We start from the raw sequence: 26554 nt of genomic DNA, 5'->3' as shown, positions 1-26554 counted from the left end.
AATACGTGAGCAGAGTGCTACTTCTGAGGAGGCGCCACCTCCATTGCATATCTACGCAACCTCGCTCCCTGCGCCTACGATGCCTTCCAGAATGCGAGCGGCTAGCGACGTCACTTCTTCCACCTCGATCAAGTAGAAATGAAATGTGAAAGGCCGATCGACGCAGTAGACGCCGCGGCACCTAATTCTTTTGTTAGCCGGAAAAGCATTTACTTCGTACCTCGGTTCTGCACATATCGTCGTTTCGTGAGACGTGCGGCCGCCTGAATAGCTTAGTGGCTATGACGTTGCGCTGCTAAGCCTGAGGTTACGGGTCAGGTTAAGGTTTTGATGAGGCTCGTGTAGTTTGTGCACGTGGAAGAAGACCTGAAAATTATCCCGGGGTGCGCCACTAAGCGATTCCTCATAATCGGATCCTGGTTCTGGCATGTAAAACACCAGAATCGTTCTTTTTTTTTTCAAAGTAGGGTATCATGTTCGCCATAAATAGCCATGTATATTTCATCTCACATCTTTATTTAAATATGGCGGTCAATGGTAACGCTAGCTATGCATAGAAAAATATTTTTTAAAGTGTGTTTAATATAGATATATTTTATTTAATGGGAAATCTCTGTAGTTTTGTAACAGAGTAGTCTGGGAATGTTTTATCATCCAACGAAAGTGTGAAGGTGTCCTATTTTTTTATTAAGAAGAATACGTTTTGGGAGTGGAAGAAACGCACATCGCTGGTTGTTGCAGCGTACACTGGACCGTAGATTTTTTTCATATAGACCTGGCCGAAATGAGATTTCTGAGGAGAGAGCACGATATTCATGGAAATTGTTCTTTATTCAAACTAGGAAACAAAAAGCCCTATGACACGATAAGAGTGCCGCATAAGCATTTATTATCGCTTTATTAGCTGAAATATTAAAACAACTCAGCAAACACGAAAAAAAATTATTGAGAGGAGGGCTTTGCGATACCAGTGCACATATCATTGTTACTGTACACCTAGGTGGTATTGATAAGCGAGGCTCACGCACCAAAAATGTGTGCGCCAATACCGCGGCGCGATGACGAGGCACGCCGTAGCGGGGCCTCTTGTATTAAGCAGCTGGGGTTTTTTAGCAAGCACCCAATGCGAGGCCCACGGTCGCGTTTGCATTCCGCCGCCGGGTTCGACAGAGCGACCTCAGCGGCCGCTTCGCCTGCGTGCAGGTCTTGAAACGCTTTTCGATTACGTTGTGGTTCTTTGTTCTCTACAATCGATGCGACGAGCTGTGGCGGCTCATTGAACGATGATGATGATGATGTGTGGTGTTTTATGGCGCAAGGGCCAGGTTCGGCCAAAGAGCGCCATGACAAGTGGTAGTGTAAACGATGTATTATGGAAGATGTGACTTGGCTGTAAAGTGGCCTAAAAAAGAAGAAAAAAATAGTCGCTGTAAAGTGTGTAAAATCTACGTGCTATAAAATTATGGCGATGACTATTGACGAATACTATGAAGGTTAAAATCAATCGTAGAAGAATGATGCATTGTTTAAAATATGCGAGATGTTAAATTGCTTAGAGCACTACTGCCTCACCAGAGCCCTTGAACCACAAGGGCCTAGAGGCATGTGGTATTCAAAATAATTATCACAGCGGCATCCTCAGAAGATAGGAAGCGCTACGAACGTGTGGGGCTAATAACATGCAATACAACATCTTTCAAAAAACCTAGGATGGCGTTGGTGTCAACGAGTGATTCTGGACCAAGTAATGTAACAGGATGAAGGGGGGTGTGCTGCCGGTATGCTAAGAGAAAATGTTTCTTTCTTTCACATTCGGCTTCCCGACACTCCAATAGGACCTGGAGGATGGTCAGCCTCTCCCCGCATCTACCACAGGTTGGAGGCTCGTTTCCCGTGAGTAAAAAGTTATGTGTGCCAAAAGTGTGTCCTATTCTTAGACGACAGAATAGAACATCTGTCCGGCGGGATTTTGTTACAGGAGGCCAGAAACCTAATTGTGACTTTATTACATGTTGCTTATTTGTTTCCAGGTCCAACAAGTGCTGCCAGTAGTTTCGCAATTTTCTTCTTAAGAAAGGCTTCAGGTCTGTGACAGAGACCGAAGCAGTAGGACTAACTGCATGCATTGAAGCTGATGTGGCCATCTGGTCCGCTAGAACGTTACCCTCGATGCCCCTATGTCCAGGCACCTAGCATATAATCACATGCTGGTTAGTTATATATACTTTGCATAACACGGAATAGCGTTCAATTATAACAGTATTTCTGTGCTTACAGAACGATATCAAAGTATTCACAACACTTGGGGAGTCCGTATATATAACTGATTTTTTGAGTTTTGATTTCCTTATATGCTTCACGGTCGACAATATTGCGTAAGCCTCAGCCGTAAAGATGCTACTTTCCGGATGCAGTACGTCGGATTCCGAGAAGGATGGACCGACGGCCTTATAGGACACCCCGTCGTGTGACTTCGATGCGTCTGTGTAGAACTCCGTGCAGGAGTGTTTGTGCTGGAGTTCCCGGAAATGCATTTGGATTTAAATGTCTGAAGCGTGCTTTGTAACTTGAGTGAAAGATGTGTCGCATTGCATCAGCTGCCACTCCCAAGGAGGTAGCAGCTTGGCTGGAGGCATTAGGCGGGGCTCGAGGAGCTGAACATGCATTTCTTCACTAAGCTCCCTCACACGTAGCGAGAAAGGCTGTCTTACGGAGGGGCGATTATGAAAGAGTGTAGCATATGTCATCTCGTTAACGGTATTGAAACACGGATGTTGAGGATTTGAGTGGACTTTCAGAAAATATGTTTGGCTGATGTATCTTCTCTGCAGATGAAGTGACCACTCATTTGATTCTACATATAAGCTTTGTATGAGACTCGTTCTGAAAGCGCCAGTGGCCGGTCGGATTCCTAGATGGTGGACTTGGTCTAGCATCTGTAGTGCGCTCGGGGCGGCAGAGTGATTAATCACGGCGCCATAGTCTAGTCGTGATCGGATGAGGCTTTTATAGAGATTCATTAAGCACTTCCTGTCACTGCCCCGTGTAGTCTGGGATAGAAGTTTCATTATGTTCATTGTTTTTAGACATTTTTATTTAATATGTTTAATGTGGGGGACGAAAGTGAGTCTGTAGTCAGGTATGACATCTAGAAATTTTTGTTCTTTGTTTAAAGGTATCTGTTGTCCACGCAGTTCTATGCAAGGATCTGGGATAAGTCCTCTCTTTCTTGTAAAAAGAACACAAGAGCTTTTGTTAGGATGGATCTTAAATCCTTTCCTGTGTTCCTACATTGACACTTTGTTCAGGTCATGCTGTACCTGTCTCTCGCAGACTGCGAGGTTACAAGATTTGAAAGCTATTTGAATGTCGTCCACGTAGACAGAGTAAAAGATGGCGGGTGGTAATGAAGCACGAAGCGTGTTCATCTTCACAATAAAGAGCGTGCAGCTGACCACGCCTCCTTGGGGTGCACCCGTTTCTTGCTTAAAAGGACGTGAGAGTGCATTGCCGACTTTTACCCGGAAGGTACGATTTGACAGATAGCTTTCTATTATATTAAGCATATTACCGTGGATGCCCATTTCTGACAGGTCTCTTAAGATTTCGTAACGCCACGTTGTGTCATACGCCTTTTTCACATCGAGAAATATCGATAGGAAGAACTGTTTATGTATAAATGCGTCCCGGACATTCCCTTCAACACGTACGAGATGATCCGTTGTGGAGCGCCCTTCTCGGAAGCCGCACTGATAAGGATCAAGCATTTTGCTCTGTTCAAGGAAATGAATGAGTCGCCGATTTGTCATTTTTTCAAACACGTTACAAATGCAACTTGTGAGGGCGGTAACTTGCCACTGAGGAAGGGTGTTTGCCTTGTTTCACAACGGGGACCACAATGGCTTCCTTCCATGCGGTTGGAAGGTAACCTGCATCCCAGATCGTGTTGAAAAGTGTGAGTAGTGTAACTTGCGTGTCATTGTGTAAGTAGTTGAGCATTTCATACATGATTCTTTCAGATCCTGGTGCGGAGCTCTTGCATGCGCTCAGGGCAGCTCTCAATTCGGCAATACTAATAGGACGGTTGTAAGGCTCATTCTCTCGACATTTTCTTGTTAATGGCTTACGTTCTTCTACTTGTTTATATTTCAGGAAGGATTGCGAATAATGATTTCAACTTGATACACTCTCAAAGTGCTCCCCAAGTGAGTCGACCTGATCTTGCAGTGTATCGCCCTATGTATTTACTAGAGAGAGTGAATATGTTTGCCGCCCTGTAATCCTACTGAGCCTGTTCCAGGCTTTGGCCTCATCTCTAAAGGAGTTTATACTCGATAAAAAGTTGGGCCAACTTTCTCTTCTGGCCTGTCGGCGGGTTCTCCTACCTTGGGATTTTACTTTTTTAAAGTTGACAAGATTTTCTGCGGTGGGCGAAGCGCGTAGCAAGCCCCCCCCCCCCTCCCTCCCGCTTTGTTTTGATTCCTACGTGCGATTCTGCACTCATCGTTCCACCACGGGACATGCCGTTTGCATGCCGAGCCACTTACTTCACGTATGCATTTAAATGCGGCATCTGTTATGACGGCTGTAAAGTACTGCACAGCAGCATCAATTTCTAACGAGGACATGTAATCCCATGATATTCTAGTTAAGATTCGGAATTTCTCCCAGTCTGCTGTGTCAATCTTCCACCTAGGAGCCTGATATTCGTTTTGTTTAATAAGTGTTCTTAATAGTATGGGGAAGTGGTCGCTTACGTAAGGATTGTTGGTGGTAACTTCCCATTCGAGTTCAGGCAGTATGGACGGGGAAACTATGCTAAGATCAATTGAAGAAAAGGTATTGTTTGCAAGACAGTAATATGTGGGTTTCTTCTTATTCAGAAGGCAACCACCAGAAGAAAATAAGGAGCTGTTCAACGAGACGACCTCACGCATCGATACGAGAGTCTCCCCACCGGCTGCTGTGTGCATCGAAATCACCAAAAGCAACATAAGGTTCTGGCAAGGATTGGAATTCATGTTTCGTTAATTTGTAATGTGGGGGTATGTAAATAGAGCTAATGGTGATGAGTCTGTTTAGGAGAACCACTCGAACCACCACTGCTTCAAGGGGCGTTCGTGGCTGTAAAGGTTGACACGCTATGCTTTTATGAATAAAAATGGCAACACCACCTGATGATACGACAGCATCATCGCGATCTTTGCGAAACGTGACATACGGTCGGAGAAAGTTTGTGTGTTGTTGTATTAGGTGTGTTTCCTGTAGACACAGCACTTTTGGATTGTGTTTTTGGATAAGCTCTTGCACGTCATCAAGGTTCCTAAGAAGACCTCTGACGTTCCATTGAATTATTGGTGTATCCATATTGGAAGTAAATAGGTGCTGTGTATACGGAAACAGAAGTATTAATTACAGAGATTTCAGAGCTTAGGTTCCAGAGCACTTTCGAGGCTCTGTAACCGGGGTTTTGCTCTTTTTGGAGCGTTCGAGGGAACCTCGCGGCTCCTTAGGCGCTTGGTGCGCCTAGTGGATAGGTCTAGTGTCCATAGCCTCTTGTGAGACGCCGGACACGTGCTCTTGCGAGCGAGAAGTTTCCCGAGAAAGTCTCGCCTTGGAGGGCAAGACCCCTTCGCCCACCAGCCCGGAGGTCGATGGGGCTCCCTGAGGGATTTGGCTGCGCCGGCTGTTGCCTTGACATAAAAACTGTTTACAGCGCAAACACATGCAACCACAAAGTAAGGGACAGGACACAAGCGCTGCATGTGTTTGCGCTGTAAACAGTTTTTATGCGAAGCATATTACGAGAGCTCAACCCAGCTCCTCAGGCGCGGCGGTGTCGCCATGAAACCACGTGACACCGTGACGTCACGACAGAGGAGAAGTGGCTTTGGCTCAACTCTTGCAAGACGGGCTGGGTGGGAATCGAACCAGGGTCTCCGGAGTGTGGGACGGAGACGCTACCACTGAGCCACGAGTACGATGCTTCAAAGCGGTACAAAAGCGCCTCTAGTGAATGCGGCGTTGCCTTAGAAACGAGCTGTTTCTAAGGCGTGCGTCTCTTGCTCAGGCGCACATTTCGTTGCCGCGCCGAACGCTGCTTTGCTCGACGCTCACCGCGTCCAATGCGGGGCGCGTAGTCGCTGCCCTGTAGCCCATTGTCTTACACCCCTTGGCGGGTCGACGGGAACGCTGTCGCGTTCCACTCTTGAAGGCGAAGCAGTAATGCATGAGTTGTTTCTTCGTCTAGCCGAACCAAATATAGCCAAGCAGCAGCAGTTCACCAGGCTAAACAGTGGTTCAACAACTAAAATAAAGGCTAGTATGCTTCGCTTCCTGGGCTTAACCTTACCTAAGCCACAGCCATTTTTATGTCAAGTACGCACCAACTCGCCCAGAAAGAAGTTTTAATGAAGTACCGGCTGTTGCCAGCGCTGGAAGAGGCCGGGGAGGTTGGGGCAGTCTCGGCTGCGCCCACCTTCGCGGTTGGTAGTCCCTTCTGCTCGGTTGGTGGAGCAGCGCTAGCTGCGACCACTGTGGGGGCAGATGGCGTAACTGCCGACTCACTGCTTGTGGGTCGGACAGTCGCCGGAGGCCGTTGTGACGCTGCCCCCTGACTCGCCACTTCGGCAAAGCTTTTCTTTGGCAGGTATGCCACCCGCCTTCGTGCCTCTTTGAACGATATGTTCTCTTTTACCTTTATCGTTACTATTTCTTTTTCCTTCTTCCAGGAGGGGCACGACCGCGAGTACGCGGCATGATCCCCGTCACAGTTTACACAGTGGAGAGAGTTCTTACAAGCTTCAGTGGCGTGTTCAAGGTCACTGCATTTCGCACATGTTTGGCGGCCCCGGCAGCTCTGCGAACTGTGGCTGAAACGCTGGCATTTGAAGCATCTTAGGGGATTGGGCACATATTATCTGACACGGAGCTTGATGTACCCGGCCTCTACAGACTCGGGCAGAACACTTGAACCGAATGTGAGTATTAGGTGCTTGGTCGCAATTTCTTTGCCATCCCGCCTCAGCTTAATTCTCTTGACGTTGACAGCATTCTGCTCACTGAAGCCCTCCAGGAGCTTAGCCTCTGTCAGCTGGAGCAAATCATCATCCGAGACAACACCGCAGGTGGTGTTCAGAGTACGGTGTGGAGTTACTCTCACGGGAATATCTCCAAACGATACTAGACCTGGCAACTTTTCGTATTGTTTCTGATCATGCAGCTCTAACAGGAGATCACCACTTGCCAGCCTTGATACCTTGTAGCCTGGACCAAAGACATCAGTTAGAGACTTGGAGACTAGAAAAGGGGAAATCTTTCGTACTTGTTTATCGGATTTTTCTGAGTGGATCACATGGTATCGTGGGAAGTTCGGTCTTTGACGTCCAAGGAACTGGAAAACTTCATCGGTGCGTCCTCTTTTATGAGGGCGATTAGGAAGCGGAGGGAAGCAGGTTGCCACAAAGGGATTGAATTTTCGGCAATAACGCCAGCCACCCACCGTGGAGCTCTACAAGGGGACGTTACAGGGACTGTAAGAACACGTCCTGCAAACGCCAACTGTACGTTATCCCTATAACCAAATATGAGATACACTAGGTTGGTTATTCACACAAGGTTAACCCTTGCTTCCTGGAAAATTAGAAGTGAGCGGAAGCTAGGAGAAGACAGGAAAGATGGAAAGTGAGAGAAAGACGAAGGTTGGAGGGAGAGCGAGAGACAGGAAAAGGCAACTACCGATTTCCGCCGGGTGGGTCAGTCTGGGGGTGCCGTCTACGTGAAGCCGAGGCCGAAGGGGTGTGTTGCCGCAGCCGAGGGGCCATAAAGGTCCAAACGCCCGGCATTGGCTGAACCCCCAGGATCCCCTTTTCCCCGGACACGGCTAAGCCGCGCACGGCTACACGCGGGAGGGTCCAACCCTCGTGTGCTCAGGTACGTGGTGTCGCAACGCACCAAACGCCTGCTGACGCAGACGCCCCTGCGGGGGGCTCATTGCACGGGCGCTACGCCTTTGTTGTTGCGAATCCTGTTGCACTGGCCCTAATGCAGAGGAAGAACCGAGTGCGAGGATCAGGAAAGAAGAATGCGGAATGCATGGAGCGTCTCGAAGCTTTATTAACCACTGTGGAAGCGGCACATGTATGTTTCCAAGCATTCCCACGTATGTTTATTCATTTCACTGAGAACGTTATGAAATGTTCTATGCAGGCTTGGCAAGTGTTCTGTAAAGGTGTTCCTTTGTTTTTGTTTACATTCTTATCGCGATTTCTTTGTCGAGTCTCGGGCAATATCTTCTTACCCTGCACATGTCTATCAAGTAGGAGTGGTGCGTACGATTATACGAAGCACTTTGGAAATTTTATCCATGCCCTTGATAAACTAAATTACACACGTGGTTTTCATATGGAGAAAATTGTGTGTAGGCTATTGGTTATGTCTCGGCAGAGATAAGTGTGTGTGGATTATGTATTATGTAGTAGAACGCTTGTGACGCACTCTACAGCGTTGCAGATGTATTTAACGAAACAAGTATAACGTTTTCTGGCAATGATTACAGAATTAAAACTGACAGGAAAATAAATTTCGGCATACCTGGCTGTCAATACGGCTGATTTGTATGCCAAGTTTAAAGTGTGGGTGTAATTACGGTCTTCGCATTAAATTATTTATGTATGTCCTTGAAAGCGCTATACAGGGGTTACATGCGATGGTTTCATGGTGTTTTCGGTGATGTCAACGCGTTATTTCATGTAAATAGGGAGCACATTATGGGTGATGTGCCACCAAAGTGAAGTACACGTGCGTTATTTGTGGGGTTTGCAGCTAACTACTGAATGATGGTTTCCCCCGTCTTTTTTTTTTCATACGTAACGCGATGCTTGCTCCGGTGTTGTTGGTTAACTGAACTTGGTACTGAGTGTTGATAACGATTATCACATGAATAATATGATGGCAGCGTTTAATATGTGTAGTTTACCTAACAAATCAATTCTACAAGCCCTCAACGAACACGTGCTTAAAGGGACACTAAAGCGAAACAATAAATCAGTTTAGACTAATGAAGCATTGTTTGAGAACCCTGCAGGCAGTCATTTCAATAAAATAGATTATTAGATGAGAAAATGAAAGTTGAAGTATCAGTATTTGAATTTCGCGCTGAAACCCCAGCGCCGGTACCTCAGCCTGACGTCAGGGATTCCAAAGAACGTTTTCGCATTTCGGCCACGTTGGCTGAATAAAGGTTCCCGAAACTTGCCATGTTTAATTTTTCGTTCCCTTAGAACACAATGTAATCAATCTGTACCGCTACATACAATTAGTAGGCCCTAGAAGACGCCACAGCCACCAGGTGGGGGAACTTAAGTAGGCGTCGCCACCTGCATTTCGTTCTTGCGCTTTTTCTGGCTTACCAAACGTCTTATGGTTGTAAGAGGGGTGTTTTTGGTGTTGTAGAACGGTAATTTATTGATGCAGAAGGAATCATTTTTTCATTTTAGTGTCCCTTTACCGAACCGTGCTTGCCTGCTGTTGTTCGTGAGCTAAATCCGGCACAAAGGCTTGTGCCATAGGAGCATTGGCCACAGATGGGCCACCTTGGTTTGCGGTGATCGCAGCCAAGCGGCACCGGGCACTCACCGAAGAAGACGAAGAGCACCGTGACGTTCCTGGAGGAAGGCAGCCCGTCCTCCCCCTTGAACAGCTCCTGGCTCAGGGAGCGCGCGCTCGGCCGCCCCTCGGCGATCATGTAGACGCCGTCCGCGTACGAGGAAGGCGCCTTGCGCACCAGCTGGCTCTCTGCAAGCATGCAAGTGCGTGTCGCAGGCGGCCGGTTGTTCTAACATAGCAGCAAGGTACACTGATGCTGGCACATTCATGCATTCCCTTGTGACGATTTTGCAATATGGACGTAGCCCGCATCATCCATAATGTGCACTGCAGTGGCTACATTTTTTTTTCACTGTTTATTGGAAGAACTGTGTCGTTTGTCTTTTTTCTAATATGTACATTACAGAGCCTGCTATTTTAGTACAATGCTCTATTGCTTGTATATTATGGGTTACATTTTCCCACTGTCTAATAATAATGTATGTCTATCATGTTTCTGTCTATCATGTTTCTATAATCCTTCTGTAACGCCCCCCTTACCCAATACCTCATACGAGGTCTGAAAGGCCATTTTAAATAAATAAAAAACGCGTAACGGTGACACAGTTTCGATAGGTCTCCGTTCAGTCTGATCACTACAATCAGCAACTTCAAAATATGGAACAGGATGTGCGCATGGTGCGTGCATACATCGTCACCAGGTGGCAATCTATGGGGGCGATGAGAGAGACAACAATACACGTTAAATGTGGAGCACGTTGCTGCCTACCATTGACTTTTCTTTGTAGGTGACAAGGTTAATTCAGGAGCGTATAAGTTAGTCCAGGCATTTATCAGTTTGACGAGCATTTTTATAGCTACATCAATAGAAACATAGTAATAACTCCAAAAGCAACAGCCCCGTGTTGTAGACCGCTCGTTCCCTCCCGACGCTCATGGCTTGCCTTGTAGTGCTATAGAGCACTGTTAGGGAAATTAAGAGTTGGCTCTGTGTTGATGCGCGAACGCTTGTATCGTCAAAGACGTGCGGACATTTATTGTGCCACTGAATAAGCGGCACAAGATTTACTGGCACAATAAATTGAGCCGAAAGTGTCCGCTTGGTGTGTGTGTTGTTCTCTTACGCCCGAACGTCCGAGTCTTTCTTGTTGCGCAATAGTTCTTCATTAAATGACAAGTTTTGCAGCACGAGAAATGAAGCCGTGATAAAATGGCACACTATCCTTGTTTTCATAAGCATGCTTTGAGTGAGGAGGGTCTAAGTGTTGGTAACGAAAAAGCAAAAGCTTGTAGCACCTCCACAAAGTGTAAACGCTCATCCGGTTCTCAGCTATAGGGAACGTGCCCGGCTAGGCAACGGACCGCTTATCTACATGTAAAACTCTTGCTTGCGCTAGTTGGTTCATGCTTGAATTAGTAAAGACAAGGCGCAGAAGACCACGACTCAAGAGGAACAAAAGCGCCGGTCCTGTCGTTTGTGTTCTTGAGTCCTGGTCTTCTGCGCCTTGCCTTTACTAATTCACGCATGAATCAACTAGCCCAAGCAAGAGTTTTACTTGAGCATATTTGTTCTACATTGGGCCCTTTTTTTCAACAAGGCGCCGGTCCTGTCGTTTGTGTTCTTCTTGAGTCCTGGTCTTCTGCGCCTTGGTTTTACTAATTCAAGCTTGTCTACCCTTTTGAAGATAAGTTTAATCACAGGAGCCCACTTTCACTGCTCCAATGTGAGGAGGCAACTTGGGCTGCGGAGACGATTAGGCGGACAGGGCAAGCACTTAGTAGGCCATCTGTGTCGTAACTGAAAAATCACAGTCACAGATATGCTTTTTCGCGTGTCGACAAAGCAATGAATAGATCGCAAAAAAAAGTCGCAGTATCGTCCAAAAGGTGGAGCATCGATTTGCGATAACAAATTAGTGAGGAGCTCTACGAAGAGAGTGGGTTTATAAGCCTCACGAACTTAGAAACATTCGCGTGCTAACTGAATTAACAAGCATGAAGTCACGTCCCCAAGCGCACATGAACATATCGCACTCGATGGGCGCAGACAGTCACTGTCAAAACGCTGGTGTAAGCAACGCGGCAGCAGCAGCGAGCGAAGTGACCGTCGTGGGGTCCATCGCTTGAAGGGACGAGTGGCGGGAACACCGTTCGCAAAAACTATGAGGCGTCTGCAGATCCCTTTCAAGAAACGGGGTTCCCGACTGCGCGTGGCCGTGCAAAGTACGCACTTGTTGGCAGAGTCGACGCCACCTCCCCCCCCCCCTCCTTCCCGCACTGCCTCCCCGCTTTCCTCCATATATGGCGCTCGAAATTGATCCGCGATCGTCAGTTCCCCTTGCGCCCGGTCGCGAAATGCGCAGTTTCCGCCGGAGCAACACGCAGTGCCTCCCCGCCCCCCATCCCCCTCGGCCTTCCACGCGACGGAAAACGGCGCATCCGCTCTCCGCTTTTATTCTGCGCGCAAGCCTGATAGAGTCGCGATCGTCAGCCAATGCCTCCTTTACTAGATGCCCGCCGCGTTGCTCGCTTTCCCATTGTAGCGGCGGTTTCCTTAGTTCAGCATAAATTCCGTGAGGCTGCGCTCGTTGCCTTTGCAACTTCCGGCGGATGTGGCAGCGGCAGCGGAATGCTTCCGCCAGTGCGTTAGATGCGCGGGCGCCTGTTAGCGAGCGTTAACACGGGCCTCCGAGACGATGACACATGTCATGGTAATCTCAGAGGCTGCAGCACGTGATCTAAGTTGCAGGCGTTCGCCATGAGAGGCGCTCGTTGCTGTTTCGCGGAGAGGAGAAAACGGAGATGGCACCGAACCGAGTTTACCGAACAACGCGGCCGGCATCTAGTAAAGGAGGCATTGCGTCAGCATAAGACGCGCGGCGACGGTGTTATCGTCCTTGGACTTTATACGGTACATCACGGCGATGGTGACGGCAAAAATGCTCCTGGACATTCCCTATAATTGATAATGCGATAATATGCTTCTCTCAGGTTCGCGGTTCTTTCAATGTACTTTATCACCATCGATCAACCGCCAAACGTTTAGTGATTGTTGTTCCTTTTCGCGCCCTTACAATTTCCGTTTTAAGCTAGCGCTCTTGTTGTACATGTTTGTTTCCGTCCGGTGTGTTTCGCGCTAGGCTGACCTTATGAAGTTAGCCCATTTCTCAGCTGCCATCTATAAGCGAATTTTCATGGCGATACCGGCTGCGCAATAAATGTGAGCGCCACACCGCCGCAAGACCGGACAGAGAGGTCGTGCATACAATGCTGCTCTTGAGTGCGCCAGTGCTGTGCCGTCCCACGCCTTCAGTCTTTCTTGCAATGTCTTGTCCTAGCTAGCTCAACTCACACTGACGTTCGCTCCCCAAGCCTCATATCACACGGCGCGACGCCGGAAACTTGTTGCTCACCAAAAGCCAACAAGGCTGCGCCTGCCCATCGGTAACACTGGTGGCAAATTTACCAAATTTTGCGCTGGTCCGGCGCTGCTACCTCGGAAGCGCCCCAAGTGCAGCACCACTCTTTTTTTCGAGAGCCTGGTATTCCGGCGACCCCATCACGATTGCAGCTATGGAGCCGAGAAAGGCCACATCCCTCGAGCTTGCCAACGGCGGCAACACACGGCAACCGCATTTTTCATGAGTGTCACTAACAGCTAGACTGCATACTGTATGCACATGTGCGACATGTACACAGAGTGAGCTCCACGCTTGTTGCCCCCTCTGCATATTCACAGTCAGCCCGCCCCAATTCGCTATGGCATTGTTAATGAAGGAATTAGCACAAAGCCGATGCACGTGGGAAGAACAGGGAAGCATGCAATCTGTAGCACTTGTCTTGTGTTTGCACTCATTTTCGTCACCAGCAAACAAAATCAACAAGCCGAACAAATCATTCTCTATCGCACCACGACCAAAGTCACCGCAGCTATTCCAAGCCCAACTTCTGGAGACATAGCTAGACCCTACAGCTAATTGGTAGGGTTTCTACAGCTAATTCTAGCTGTAGAAACCCTACAGCTAGAATAGAACTAGCAGAATTTTCGAAGTTATTCAACAAGCGTAAGACAGCTGACATAAGGAAGTATAATATGGATAGAATTGAACATGCTCTCAGGAACGCAGGAAGCCTAAAAACAGTGAAGAAGAAACTAGGAATTGGCAAGGATCAGATGTATGCGTTAAGAGACAAAGCCGGCAATATCATTACTAATATGGATGAGATAGTTCAAGTGGCTGAGGAGTTCTTTAGAGATTTATACAGTACCAGTGGCACCCACGAGGATAATGGAACAGAAAATAGTCTAGACGAATGCGAGATCCCAAAGGTAACGCCGGAAGAAGTAAAGAAAGCCTTGGGGGATATGCAAAGGGCGAAGGCGGCTGGGGAGGATCAGGTAGCAGCAGATTTGTTGAAGGATGATCGACAGATTGTTCTAGATAAACTGGCCACCCTGTATACGCAATGCTTCATGACCTCAAGCGTACCGGAATCTTGGAAAAACGCTAACATAATGCTAATCCATAAGAAAGTGGACGCCAAAGACTTGAAAAATTATAGACCAATCAGCTTACTGTCCGTTGCCTACAAACTACTTACTAAGGTAATCGCAAAGAGAATCAGGAGCACCTTAGACTTCTGTCAAGCAAAGGACCAGGCAGGATTCCGTAAAGGCTACTCAACAATAGATCATATTCACACTATCAATCAGGTGATAGAGAAATGTGCGGAATATAACCAACCCTTATATATAGCTTTCATTGATTACGAGAAAGCGTTTGATTCTGTCGAAACCTCAGCTGCCATGGAGGCATTACGGAATCAGGGTGTAGACGAGCCGTATGTAAAAATACTGAAAAATATCTACAGCGGCTCCACAGCCATCGTAGTCCTCCATAAAGCAAGAAACAAAATCCCAATAAAGAAAGGCGTCAGGCAGGGAGATACGATATCTCCAATGCTATTCACAGCGTGTTTACAGGAGGTATTCAGAGACCTGGATTGGGAAGAATTGGGGATAAAAGTTGATGGAGAATACCTTAGTAACTTGCGATTCGCTGATGATATTGCCTTGCTTAGTAACTCAGGGGACCAATTACAATGCATGCTCACTGACCTGGAGAGGCAAAGCAGAAGAGTGGGTCTAAAAATTATTCTGCAGAAAACTAATGCAATGCTTAACAGTCTCGGAAGAGAACAACAATTTACAATAGGCAGCGAGGCACTGGAAGTCGTAAGGGAACACATCTACTTAGGGCAGGTAGTGACGGCGGATCCGGATCATGAGACGGAAATAATCAGAAGAATAAGAATGGGCTGGGGTGCATTTGGCAGGCATTCTCAGATCATGAACAGCAGGTTGTCATTATCCCTCAATAGAAAAGTATATAATAGCTGTGTCTTACCAGTACTCACCTACGGGGCAGAAACCTGGAGGCTTACGAAAAGGGTTCTACTCAAATTGAGGACGAGGCAACGAGCTATGGAAAGAAGAATGATAGGTGTAACGACAAAAGAGCAGATTGGGTGAGGGAACAAATGCGATTTAATGACATCTTAGTTGAAATCATGAAAAAGAAATGGGCATGGGCAGAGCGTGTAATGAGGAGGGAAGATAACCGATGGTCATTAAGGGTTACGCACTGGATCCCAAGGGAAGGGAAGCGTAGCAGGGGGCGGCAGAAAGTTAGGTGGGCGGATGAGATTAAGAAGTTTGCAGGCACGGCATGGCCACAATTAGTACATGACCGGGGTTGTTGGAGAAGTATGGGAGAGGCCTTTGCCCTGCAGTGGGCGTAACCAGGCTGATGATGATGAAGATGATGATGCCCCCGCACGGAATCATGGTGGGCTAGGTGGTGTTGTACCCCGGGCCTCTCTTTAGATCACGAACTAACATGGCATTTACGAGTACAGGATGTACTCATTAAAACGAAAACCTCGAGTGCCTTATGGGTCGAAAAGTCCCTTGTCCGGCGTTATCAAAAAATTGACCGTGCAGCGTTTATGCACCCAAATTCTATGGCACCATAGTTGGTGATGCCACCGACGACCATTGGTGGGACTCTACCCACGGCCTTCGATGTTAATTAAGGCACTCCAACCCAGGACTTTTGGTGGGCGTCGAACACTCGATCTTTAGTTGAACCAAAATATAATGGCACCAAAATTGCTGGTGCTACCATTGGTAGGAGTATAACCCAAGTGTATTGGTGTTAACTATCGCGAAGTTAATTAAGACACAGATAATTAAGATGTATTTAATTAAGGCCCCGAACCCATGGCATTTTGTGGGAGTCGAACACACGACCTTTGGGGCTAATCAAGGCAAAGATAATTAAAATAGAGTTAATTCAAGCAATCGAAGCCATGAACTTTGGTGGGAGTGAAACCCTCCACTTAACATTATTATTACTTTTAGTGCCTTATTGTTCTTCATTTCACAACGCGGTAGTTTAACCACTCGGGGCCACGACAGGGCAGCTGTGATGCCACGCTCACTTTTCATGCTTGTGCAGGTGTTGATGGTGATGCGCGGTTCACCGTTGGCCGTCGCGCTGCAGCGCCTGGGTTATCCATCGGAAAATATTGGACCGAATGAAGACACCGAGCTTAATGGTTTACGTTGGATGCGCAGTCAATCATCGAGTCCGTCACCGGATCAACCACCAGTTCTGGATACGACTGCATTACTCGGCTGGCAACATGGAACCTCATCTACTACAAGTACAGTACCAAAGCACACCCATTTCAAGGGCACTTCGGGCCACGACACCTCAGCTGTGATGCCACGCTCACTTTTCATGCTTGTGCTGGCGCGCCTAAATGATACTTTTTCTTTTCGTAACAACGATGTGTTCTTATTAGCGGTGTCGTAGCCACCCGATTCAATGAAGTGTTTTTGTGATTGTGCCTTGCATCTACGGCGCCTCTTGCTGCTTGGGGGCGACGTAGAGGCAAACCCGGGTCCCATGAGGAAACCACAAGAAGAACAACTTTATTTTGTGTTCAGCACTGTTCAGAGAATAGATTCTAATAGCATATGCCTTTTAGAATCTGTTAATAAGGTACTACAAATCCATATCGGCATAAAGAGTGACCTAGACCAAACTAAATCGACGTGTTTCTGAACTTGAAACTAAAATTATGTGCAGTGTTTCTGAGAAAGTAGCACTTAACTGCGAAGAACGCTTTGCTTAAGTGCAGAATTAACTCCATGATTTCGAAAGATAATCTCAGGGCTTTTGTCAGGGGAAGCTAATGCGTACTCTCCTCCAACCCCCGAAGTGAGCATCTCCAAAATAGAAAATAATGTCGACGATTTAGAAAACCGTGCACGCATGTGTAATTTACTATTTTACGGGCTTTCTGACTCTGAACAGAATGAGAGATGGAAAACTTCTGAGCGCCCGGTTGAAGAATTTCGCGACAATCATCTTGGTCTGAAAGTGTCCTCAATATCAAGAGCGCACAGATTAGGCCGTTTCTCTAACAATAAAAAGCGACTGATTATTGCAAAGTTTTCCAATGACAAAGAAATTGGTGCACTACTTGGCTATGGTTACAAACTAAACGATAAACCTTTTAGCATTTCGTGTGACTACTCTGAAACAGTGCGAAATAAACGCCGCAAGCTTCTGCTATTTTACGAAACAATACGAAACGAAGGCGATCGCGTGTGGATATCGATCAGAAATGCGCGAAGCGAGTGACTGAACAAGCTACAGAATGACGAATGCCATGTGATCGCACTAACCATCAATCCACTGGACCGATATCGAGGAAGAATTACGCCCAAGGCCGCATTCCTTTTCTTTACACATACATAAGAAGTGTCATTTCTAAAACAGTACAGCTATCACCCTTCATTGACTCATGTTCAGCATCGATAGTGATACTAACTAAAACATGGCTTACCGATGCTGTCCCGATAGCTGCACTGTGGAAAGCTGGACTTCATTTAACTACTTTCGATGGCACAGAAAAAATCGAATAGGTGGTGGCGTTTTGGTGGCAGTGAAAAAAAATCTTTTCGGCACACGTATTCACCTTGACACTTTCTTAGAGTGGGTGGGTTTCAACAAAACCTAAAGCGGGCCTTATAATAATTGGTGCTTTTTGTCGACCTCCTGACAGAGGCAATACGTTTTTTCTTGAATTCCAACGGCTTCTTGAAATCATTACTGTTCGTTTTCCTAAATCTCTAGTACTAATTTTCGGTGATTTTAATTTCCGCGAAGTTGATTGGGCTAACATTTCAACAGCAACCTACCTATCTGAGGCCCACAGTTTCCTGCAGTCATGTCTCGACTTTCCTTTTACACAACTTATCACCCGTCCTACTCGATGTTCGGCTACATCCACTAATATTTGAGATTTAGTATTAACCAGTGATCCTGACGTGTGCTTCCACTTAACTCATCAAGATGGGCTATCTGATCATGATATTGTTGCGTGTGGAAAGACACAGACAGAAAAGCCTATTTACAGGCTATTTACACTGGAGCCAGGCAGCCCGGCCGACACTCGCTCGCGCCAAGCGCACCGACCAACTTCGTCGTTGTTCTTGCTGCACCTCGTCTATTGAGCATCGCTCGATGATATCGTAATACTACCCCCCGGCTGCAAAGCCACCGTCACGGTGCTGTTAAATATCCAAGGCGCGTGGGGAGTTGTAGGGCTTGAGTCGGGTGACCTAGACAATGTCACTGGTTGTCACAGCGGAGCACGTAGTCGGCGTGGCTAGAACGATTTCATAGGTGACAGCGGTCACATTGCGGAGTATGCGATATGGGCCTGTGTTTTTTTTCCCATAGGCCAACTTTACGCGAACGTGACCAAAGCAACACGAGGCTGCCGGGCACAAAATGGACATCACGGTGACGGAGGTCGTAGCGTTGCTTCTGCCTGTCGTGAGACACTTGTAGACGAGCGCGCGCGAGTTGACGAGCGTGGTCAGCATGGGCGATTGCACCACGGGTATAATCGCTAGTTGAAGCTGTGGCGGACGGAAGCACAGTGTCCAGTGGAAGCTTTGGTTCGCGGCCATACAAGAGGCAAAATGGGGAAAAGCCAGCAGTATCAAGACGGGACAAGTTATATGCAAAGGTAATGTAAGGTAGAGCCAGGTCTTAGTCACGGTGGTCGTCGGAAACATATTGGTATAGCATGCCTGTAAGGGTGCGCTTCAAGCGCTCAGTGAGGCCGTTCGTTTGGGCGTGGCAGGAGGTGGTAAATTTATGCGGTATTGAGCAGGCACGCATGATGTCGTCGATGACTTTGGCCAAAACGTACGGCCACAGTCTGTTAGCAATAAACGCGGAGCACAATGCATCAAAATGATATCATGTAGGAGGAAGTCTGCAACATCAGTTGCGCAACTGGTCGGAAGAGCGCGGGTTATGGCGTAGCGGGTTGCGTAGTCAGCCATGACTGCAACCCACTTGTTTCCTGATGTAGATTCAGGAAATGGGCCGAGAAGGTCTAAGCCAACACAATGGAAGGGCTAGGCAGGGATGTCGAGCGGCTGCAGGTAACCAGAGGGGAGCTGGGAAGGCTTCTTGCGTCATTGGCAAAGTTCGCAAGCGTCGACGTAACGTCGTACGGAACGGGCAAGGCCCGGCCAGAAAAAAACGGCGACGTACACGGTCATAGGTTCGAGATACGCCGACGTGTCCTGCTGTTGGTGCGTCATGAAGCTCTTCTAGAATGGTTGAGCGGAGGTGTTTAGGTATGACAAGTAGGAACTCAGAGCCGTCCGGATGAAGGTTACGACGGTACAGAGCACCGTCGCGGAGGACAAAGAGGCGTAGAGTGGCATCGGCTGGAGAGTGTTCAAAACGGTCGATGAGTGCTCTGATGTAGGCGTCACGGCGTTGCTCGTCGGCGAAATGAAGCAGCTGGGATACAGAGAATACACAAGAAGTTCTGGCAATATTGTAGGAGTCATAATCGTCAACGGGGTAACGCGACAAGCTGTCAGCGTCTTGGTGCAGGTGGCCAGACTTGCACACCACGGAATATCAAAATTCATGTAGCCTCAAAACCCATCGACCAAGCCGGCCTGTAGGATATTTTAGCGAAGAGAGCCAACAGAGAGCGTGATGGTCAGTGAATACGGAAAGAGGGCGACCGTAAAGGTAAGGACGGAACTTCGCAACCACCCAGACAACAGCAAGGCATTCTCGTTCCGTAATGGAATAGTTGGGCTGCGATGGTGCTAGGAGGCGGCTCGCATAAGCAATAACGCGATGCTGGCCACGCTGACGCTGGGCTAAAACGGCACCTACGCCATGACCGCTGGCATCTGTACGTAATTCTGTAGGGGCATCAGGTTCGAAGTGGGCGAGAATGGGTGGTGAGGTTAGAAGAGTGACGAGGCGAGAGAAGGCGGCAGCCTCTCCAGTACCCCACGAGAATTGTACGCCTTTCTTCAAAAGATTAGTGAGGGGTGTAGCAATTGCCGCAAAATCTTGAATAAAACGACGAAAGTACGGCATAGCCCTACAAAACTTCGAATGCCTGCGGTTGTCTTCGGAACCGGAAACTCTCTGACAGCGCGACTTTGTCGGGATCAGGCTGTACTCGGGAAGCGTCAATGAGGTGGCCCAGAACATTAAATTGGTAGCGGCCAAACGACATTTGGACAAGTTAAGCTGCAGCTTCGCCTTTCGAAATACATAAAGTATAGTTGTTAGACGCTCAGGGCGAGTGTCGACTTGGAGCAAGGAGTCCATCAGAAGTCCATCAGGTGGCAGGGGCTTTGCATAATCCAAACGGCATTACATTAAATTGGTGTAGGCCACCACGTACGATGAACGCGGTTTTTTCTCTGTCCATATCGCCAATAGCAATCTGCCAGTATGCAGAACGAATTTCAATAGAAGAGAAAAAGCTGAAACCGTGGAGGGGGCAGTCAAGGGTGTCGTCTATACGTGGCAGCGGGTATACGTCCTTCTTAGTAATGTTGTTCAGATTACGGTAGTCTACACAGAAGCGCCACGTGCCGTCCTTCTTAACCAACACCGCAGGTGACGCCCAGGGACTCGAAGAAGGCTCAATGATGTTTTTATCTAGCATTTTGTTGACTTCGTTTCCAATTACTCGGCGTTCCAACGCAGAAACTCGATACGGTCGTCGGTGAATAGGCTTAGCATCGCCAGTAAGAATCCGATGCTTGACCGCGAGCATCTGGCCAAAAGGGCGATCGTCGATGTCGAAAATATTTCGGTAGCACAATAATACTTGGCAAATCTCTTCAGCCTGCGCCGAGGACAGGTCCGTCGCAACCATTTTCTTTATATTGGGATCGGCACCCGAGGTTGGCGCGAGCAGCATGCTAAGCTCGCGAGAACCATCGGTCGATAACGCTGCCACGTATTGGTCGCCGAGACAATCAACGGTGGCAAGGCAAATACCTTGCGGTAGAATTTCCTTTGCCAATGCAAAGTTACAGACAGGCATGCGAGTGCGGTTCCCAGTAATATTAAGTATACTTGAGGCACTGTAACGTCATGCCTTATTGGAATGTCGGGCAGAGGAGTGACGAGGTACTCGCCATCAGGAACTGGTGGGAAAGACAACAGTTCGATGTAGGCTATGGACTTTGGCTGCAGGCGAAGAAAGCCGGTGGGACGTAAGCGGCTGTGGGGTGCGTCAGAAGGTTCTGCCAGCACTGGCAACTCAAGGCGAAGGGTACTGGAAGAGCAGTCAATAAGAGCTGAAAATGCGGAGAGAAAATTGAGGTCGAGAGTGAGGTCGTGGGGGCAATGAGCAATTACGGTGAAGAGTACAGGAGTGTGGCGGCCGGCGATGCTGACGCGTGCCGTACGTATGCCGATGATAGGCACAGTACCGCCATCCGCAACGCGGACGACGCGTGCGGACGCTTGGGTGAGGAGCTTGTTCAGTCGTCGTCGGAAGGCAGCACTCATAATTCAAAGATGTGCTCCTGTATCGATGAGTGCCGTGACAGGATAGCCGTCAACGTCAAAAAGGTTTCGGTTCGTGGGTAACGCGAGCAGAGGATTTGAGGGCAGGGTCGACAACGCAGCTTCACCTCCAGAAGCTGCAGTGTCTAGTTTTCCGGCTGGATCCGGGAGGCGATAGGCGGCGAAGAGAAGCTACGGGGTTGGGGCGAACCAGACTGATGGCGTCGAGGTGAGGGCGAGCGGCTCTACCGAAGGTTCGGAGCAGGAGCATCAGCGGCAGTGGGTTCATGGCGAGTGGCATAGCGAACGGAAGGTCCAAAGGTGCGGGAATAAGCGGCGGTGTATGTCCGAGGAGGTGGTGGCCATCGTTTGCGGCAGTGACGAGCGACGTGGCCGATGCGACAGCAGTGGAAGCAGATCGGCCGGTCATCAAGGGTGCGCCAATCGGATGGGTTGCGGCGAGATGTGGCAGAAAAGCACTGCCGAGGACGATGAGGGCCGCTAAAGAACGGGGGAACGCTGGGTTGAGACGTGGAACACATGGATTTCAGACCCATGGTCTCAAATTCCTGTCGAACGACGGCCTGTATCATCGCAATGGTGATTACTGGCGGATAGGGCGGCGTCGGGAAGAAAGCTGGCGAGCAGGTGACCTCGAGTTCACGGCGAACAATACGGGTGACGTCGTCACAGGTGGTGTTCTGACGTGGTCGACCCTCACATGTCGACGTAGCAGCAGTGTTGGGTAGCCGCGTGATGTGGTGCGTGATACGGCGGCTCTTAGCTTGTTCAAGGCGACGGCATTCTTTGATGATGGCGTCGATAGTCGAGACGTTGCCGAAAACAAGCAAATTGAAAGCGCCGTCGGCGATGCCTTTTTGAACGTGTGACACTTTATCGGCTCCGGACATAGCATCGTCACCTTTGCGGCATAGAGCCAAGACGTCGAGGATGTAGGAAACGTACGGCTCCGTAGATGACTGTACACGAGATGCAAGAGCCTTTCTCGCGGCAGCCTTGCACCCAATGGGGTCGCCGAACAGTTCCCGTAGCTTCTCCTTGAAATTGTCCCAACTGGTTATCTCGTCGTCATGCGTTTGGTGCCACACGCGTGGGGTGCCGCCAAGATAAAAGATGACATTGGCGAGCATAATCGTTGGGTCCCACCTGTTATTAGCACTGGCGTGTTCATAGAGCTCGATCAAGTCGTCAACATCCTGCCCTCCAGGCCAGAGAACACACCAGGGTCGCGATGGAGGGCGACCATGACGATTTCAGCAGTGGGACATGCCGATGCCGTTGCAGAGGTGGGCACGTCACCGGGAGGCATGGTGACAAGCTCGATGTCCCGACCACTTCTGAGTTCCGTGGTGAGGACGGGGATCGCTGACCTCCACCAGAATGTTGCGTGTGGAAAGACACAGACAGAAGGGGCTATTTACAGGCTATTTTCACTGGAGCCAGGCAGCCAGGCCAACACTCGCTCGCGCCAAGCGTACCGACCAACTCATCGTCGTTCTCGCGGCGGCCCGTCTCTTGAGCATCGCTCGATGATATCGTAATAACATCATAACAGGTAGTCTTGTAGTTTCCCTGCCAAGACGTCCGTGCTCTGATAACTGCATCCGATGACGTTCCAATAGAGCTGATTTCGACAGCGTAAACTCCGCGCTGTCTTCACATTTCCTCGATAGATGTCAAGTTCAAACCATCGAACATAACTGGACTGAGCTTAAAACCACTCTTACTGAACTAATTAATCGATTCGTCCCTCTATCAAAAATAGCCTGCACCCCGACAGCCCCGTTGTTTACCGTAAAGCTTCGGTAACATTATAATAAGAAAAAGCGTTTATCGTAAAACCGATAAAGCCCGCGACTCAGATTCCTGGCACCGTTATAAGACCTGCGATAAGCAATATCACTCAGTGCGAAAATCATCTAAACAACATTTTTTTGCCCATGATTCATATAATATGCTCACTAACAATCCTCAATTTTTTTGGCGCGTAATAAACCCAAAGAGCTATCCCGATTTAACACTAGTTGATGAGAACGGTGATATGGTCAACCACTCGGAATGTGCCGATTTATTGAATAGTGTATTTTCCTCTGTATTTACACAGGAAGACACCACATCATCACCCTCCCTTGACAATCTCACTAACATATCAATGCCAGAAATAATTGTTAGCGGAGCAGGTATTTCTTCTTTACTAAGTAAACTTAAAGTTCCTTCCGCATCTAATCACACTGACATTAATAATAAAGTGTTAAAACATTTGTCACATAGTTAATCACATATTGTGTGCACTCTTGTCGAAGTCTTAATCAAATAACACTATTCCGCACGACTGGAAGGCGACAAAAGTCATACCCATTTTTAAGTTCGGAGACCGGACTCATCCATTAAATTACCGCCCCATCTTCTTCACTAGTACTATTTGTAAATTACTTGAACACATCTTGTAAACTGAAATCATTAACTACTTAGAAAACCACTAAATATTGTTGATTACCAGCATGGCTTTCGTCATGGTTATTCATGCGAAACACAGTTAGCCGGATTTTCACATGACTTCCATTCATGTTTCAAGTTTCAAGGGTTTCAAGTTGATGCTATCTTCCTGGATTTCTCTAAAGCTTTCGATCGCGTTGCTCACCAAAGACTAGTACTGAAGCTAATGAACCTTAACACACCCAACCATTATTGGATGGATTATTGATTTCCTCTCATCTACAGTACAATGTACGTATGTCATCAACAGTAATTCCTTTTCTACCAATGTAACTTCCAGTGTTCCGCAGGGCAGGGTTCTTGGCCCTTTACTTTTCTTAATTTATATTAATGACCTGGCTAACTGTGTGTGCTCCCTGTCAGTTTTTGCCGATGACTGCGTAATATATTGATTAATTTCATGCGACAATGACAAAGATATTCTTCAAACCGATCTTAACGCTATTTAGACATGGTGTTCAACGTGTTTGATGACTCTTAATACAGCTAAAACGAAGTTATTATCATTTACTAGCCGCAATCATCGCATTCCAACATCGTATGTAATATATAACAACATAATTGAACTTACAACTTCATTTAAGTACCTTGGTGTTCACTTACAGTCTGATCTGATGTGGCATCATCACATCCGCCAAACGTTGGCATCACCCAACCACTCCTTAGGGCTCCTCAAACGCAACCTTAAGCATGCTCCAGCTAAACTACGCAGACTATCATACATCACATTATTACGCCCCAAAATCGAGTATGCATCAGCTATCTTGGATCCTTGTCAAACATATATTACCCAAGAAATCTAATCACTGCAAAACCGCGCAGCCCATTTCATTTTTTTCTGATTATTCATCCTATACTAGCATTTCAGCACTAAAAGCTCGCGCTCAGCTTGACAACTTATCTCATCGCCGCAGAAGTGCCCGCCTCTCGCTGCTGCACAAACTTTATCATCATCCGCACGTTCACCCTATTTTCAAACCAGCGACTGCCTTCTTTCCACGCACTGACCATATCTTCAAGATAAAATGCATGAGTTGTCGCTTAGCTAACTATGCCAACTCCTTCGTCCCCCGAACAATTGTTGCATGGAATAACCTACCATCACACTTTGCTACTCAAACCGATTTCTCAACCTTTCACGAACTTTTACGCAATAGTTATGTGTAAATATCCATCATGTGCTGTTTTAACGTTTCTTCATACGTTGTTCAGTGTATATATTGTTTTGACCATTTGTTTTACCGTTATGCGTCTACATTGTACAAATGTATTCATGTCTCATCAATTTGTTAAGGTGACAACTGACGCAGTTTCGAGCAACACCTCGTTTTACTTCTTTTACATTGTGCCTATTTCCGTTAATTTGTTTTCTCAGACAGTTTTGTATTTTCTATCTGATTTTCACTAGACTAATGTATTTTGTATATTGTTTTACTTGTGTATTTTGCTAGACATCGTATTGTTGTATAATATTTAGTTTTGTATAAAGCTTTTGTATAACTTTTGTGTGCTTTAGTTGTTGTTTTTTTCCTAACGCGCAAAGCTAGCATTTGTTTATGTATCGGCTCCCCTTATGTAATACCTCTTCGGGGCCTTTAGGGGTATAATGAAATAAATAAAAGGAATATTGAAACAGAAACGCCGCTGACAGTATTTAATAAAATTCTCGCAAAACCAATTTAACAATGGATGTCGAGGCGACTAGAATTGAAGCAATGTAGCGACAGCCTTTTTTACCGCTGCCGAAATGCGCCTTATGTCCGACGTGCACAATGCAGCTTCTTGAGACGTGTCCGCGGTTCAGAGAAACTTGTGTATGGGAATATATCTGCGTGGTTTGGGTTCTGTACCATCCGGAGCAATGATGAAGTTTTTTTTTTCTGCTGTCCCTGAAGATACAACTAGTGAAACATACAAACTGGGCCAAGTCGACGTCAAAGAGGTTCATTGAAGTTCGGCACATACCCAGTTGCCACTGTTGCCCGTGACCCATGCTGACACCACTGAACATCTTCACCTATCCAGTGGCACCTAACTGTACCCAGATACCCAGTTTAAGATGACCAGTGGTCCAAGTTGTTCCTACGATTGGTTTCGAACCCCGTTTTCTCTGCACAACCGCCTGATGACCCATTAGGCGATGTACTACCGATTGAATCAAGTTGGCGAAAACACAGTTATATATAGGCAGACAGAGATAGACAGTCAGACCCGGAAAGTGTATCAAGAAGCAAATCAGGTTAAAATAAAATTCTATATTGATACGGCACATGCACGTCATCATCACACTATTTGCACAGAATAAGACTTTTTTTTTTCGTGCATGCCGGAGACTCACCGACAGCTCCCCAGTCCTGGTGCGCCAGGTTGTTGTACCAGCCATCGTAGCGCTGCTTCTCGATGTGCATGCGAGAAGACGACGGCTCATCTGCACCGTGAAACAGAAATAAAGCGAAGTTCTGAATAGGCGAAGGCCCGCAAAGTTATGTTGGGCAGAT

The 26554-nt window shown here is 47.5% G+C and overlaps 1 protein-coding gene across 3 annotated transcripts in view; it reads right to left on the bottom strand.

Moving 5' to 3' along the window:
• The window catches only part of Duox (dual oxidase), a 448965-nt gene that overhangs the window by 292223 nt on the left and 130188 nt on the right, over positions 1 to 26554 (bottom strand). For all 3 annotated transcript variants that reach the window (XM_065437132.1, XM_065437133.1, XM_065437135.1), the window contains 2 exons: positions 26395 to 26484; positions 9637 to 9795 (listed from right to left, as the gene is read on the bottom strand). In XM_065437132.1, coding sequence (XP_065293204.1) covers positions 9637 to 9795; positions 26395 to 26484 — 249 coding nt within the window. The remainder of the gene's footprint in view (positions 1 to 9636; positions 9796 to 26394; positions 26485 to 26554) is intronic.

The sequence above is a fragment of the Dermacentor albipictus genome, chromosome 1 (assembly GCF_038994185.2).
Source record: "Dermacentor albipictus isolate Rhodes 1998 colony chromosome 1, USDA_Dalb.pri_finalv2, whole genome shotgun sequence".
Classification (NCBI taxonomy): domain Eukaryota; kingdom Metazoa; phylum Arthropoda; class Arachnida; order Ixodida; family Ixodidae; genus Dermacentor; species Dermacentor albipictus.
The sequence above is the reverse complement of the archived record's forward strand: the minus strand, read 5'-3'. Positions and strand labels throughout refer to the sequence as shown.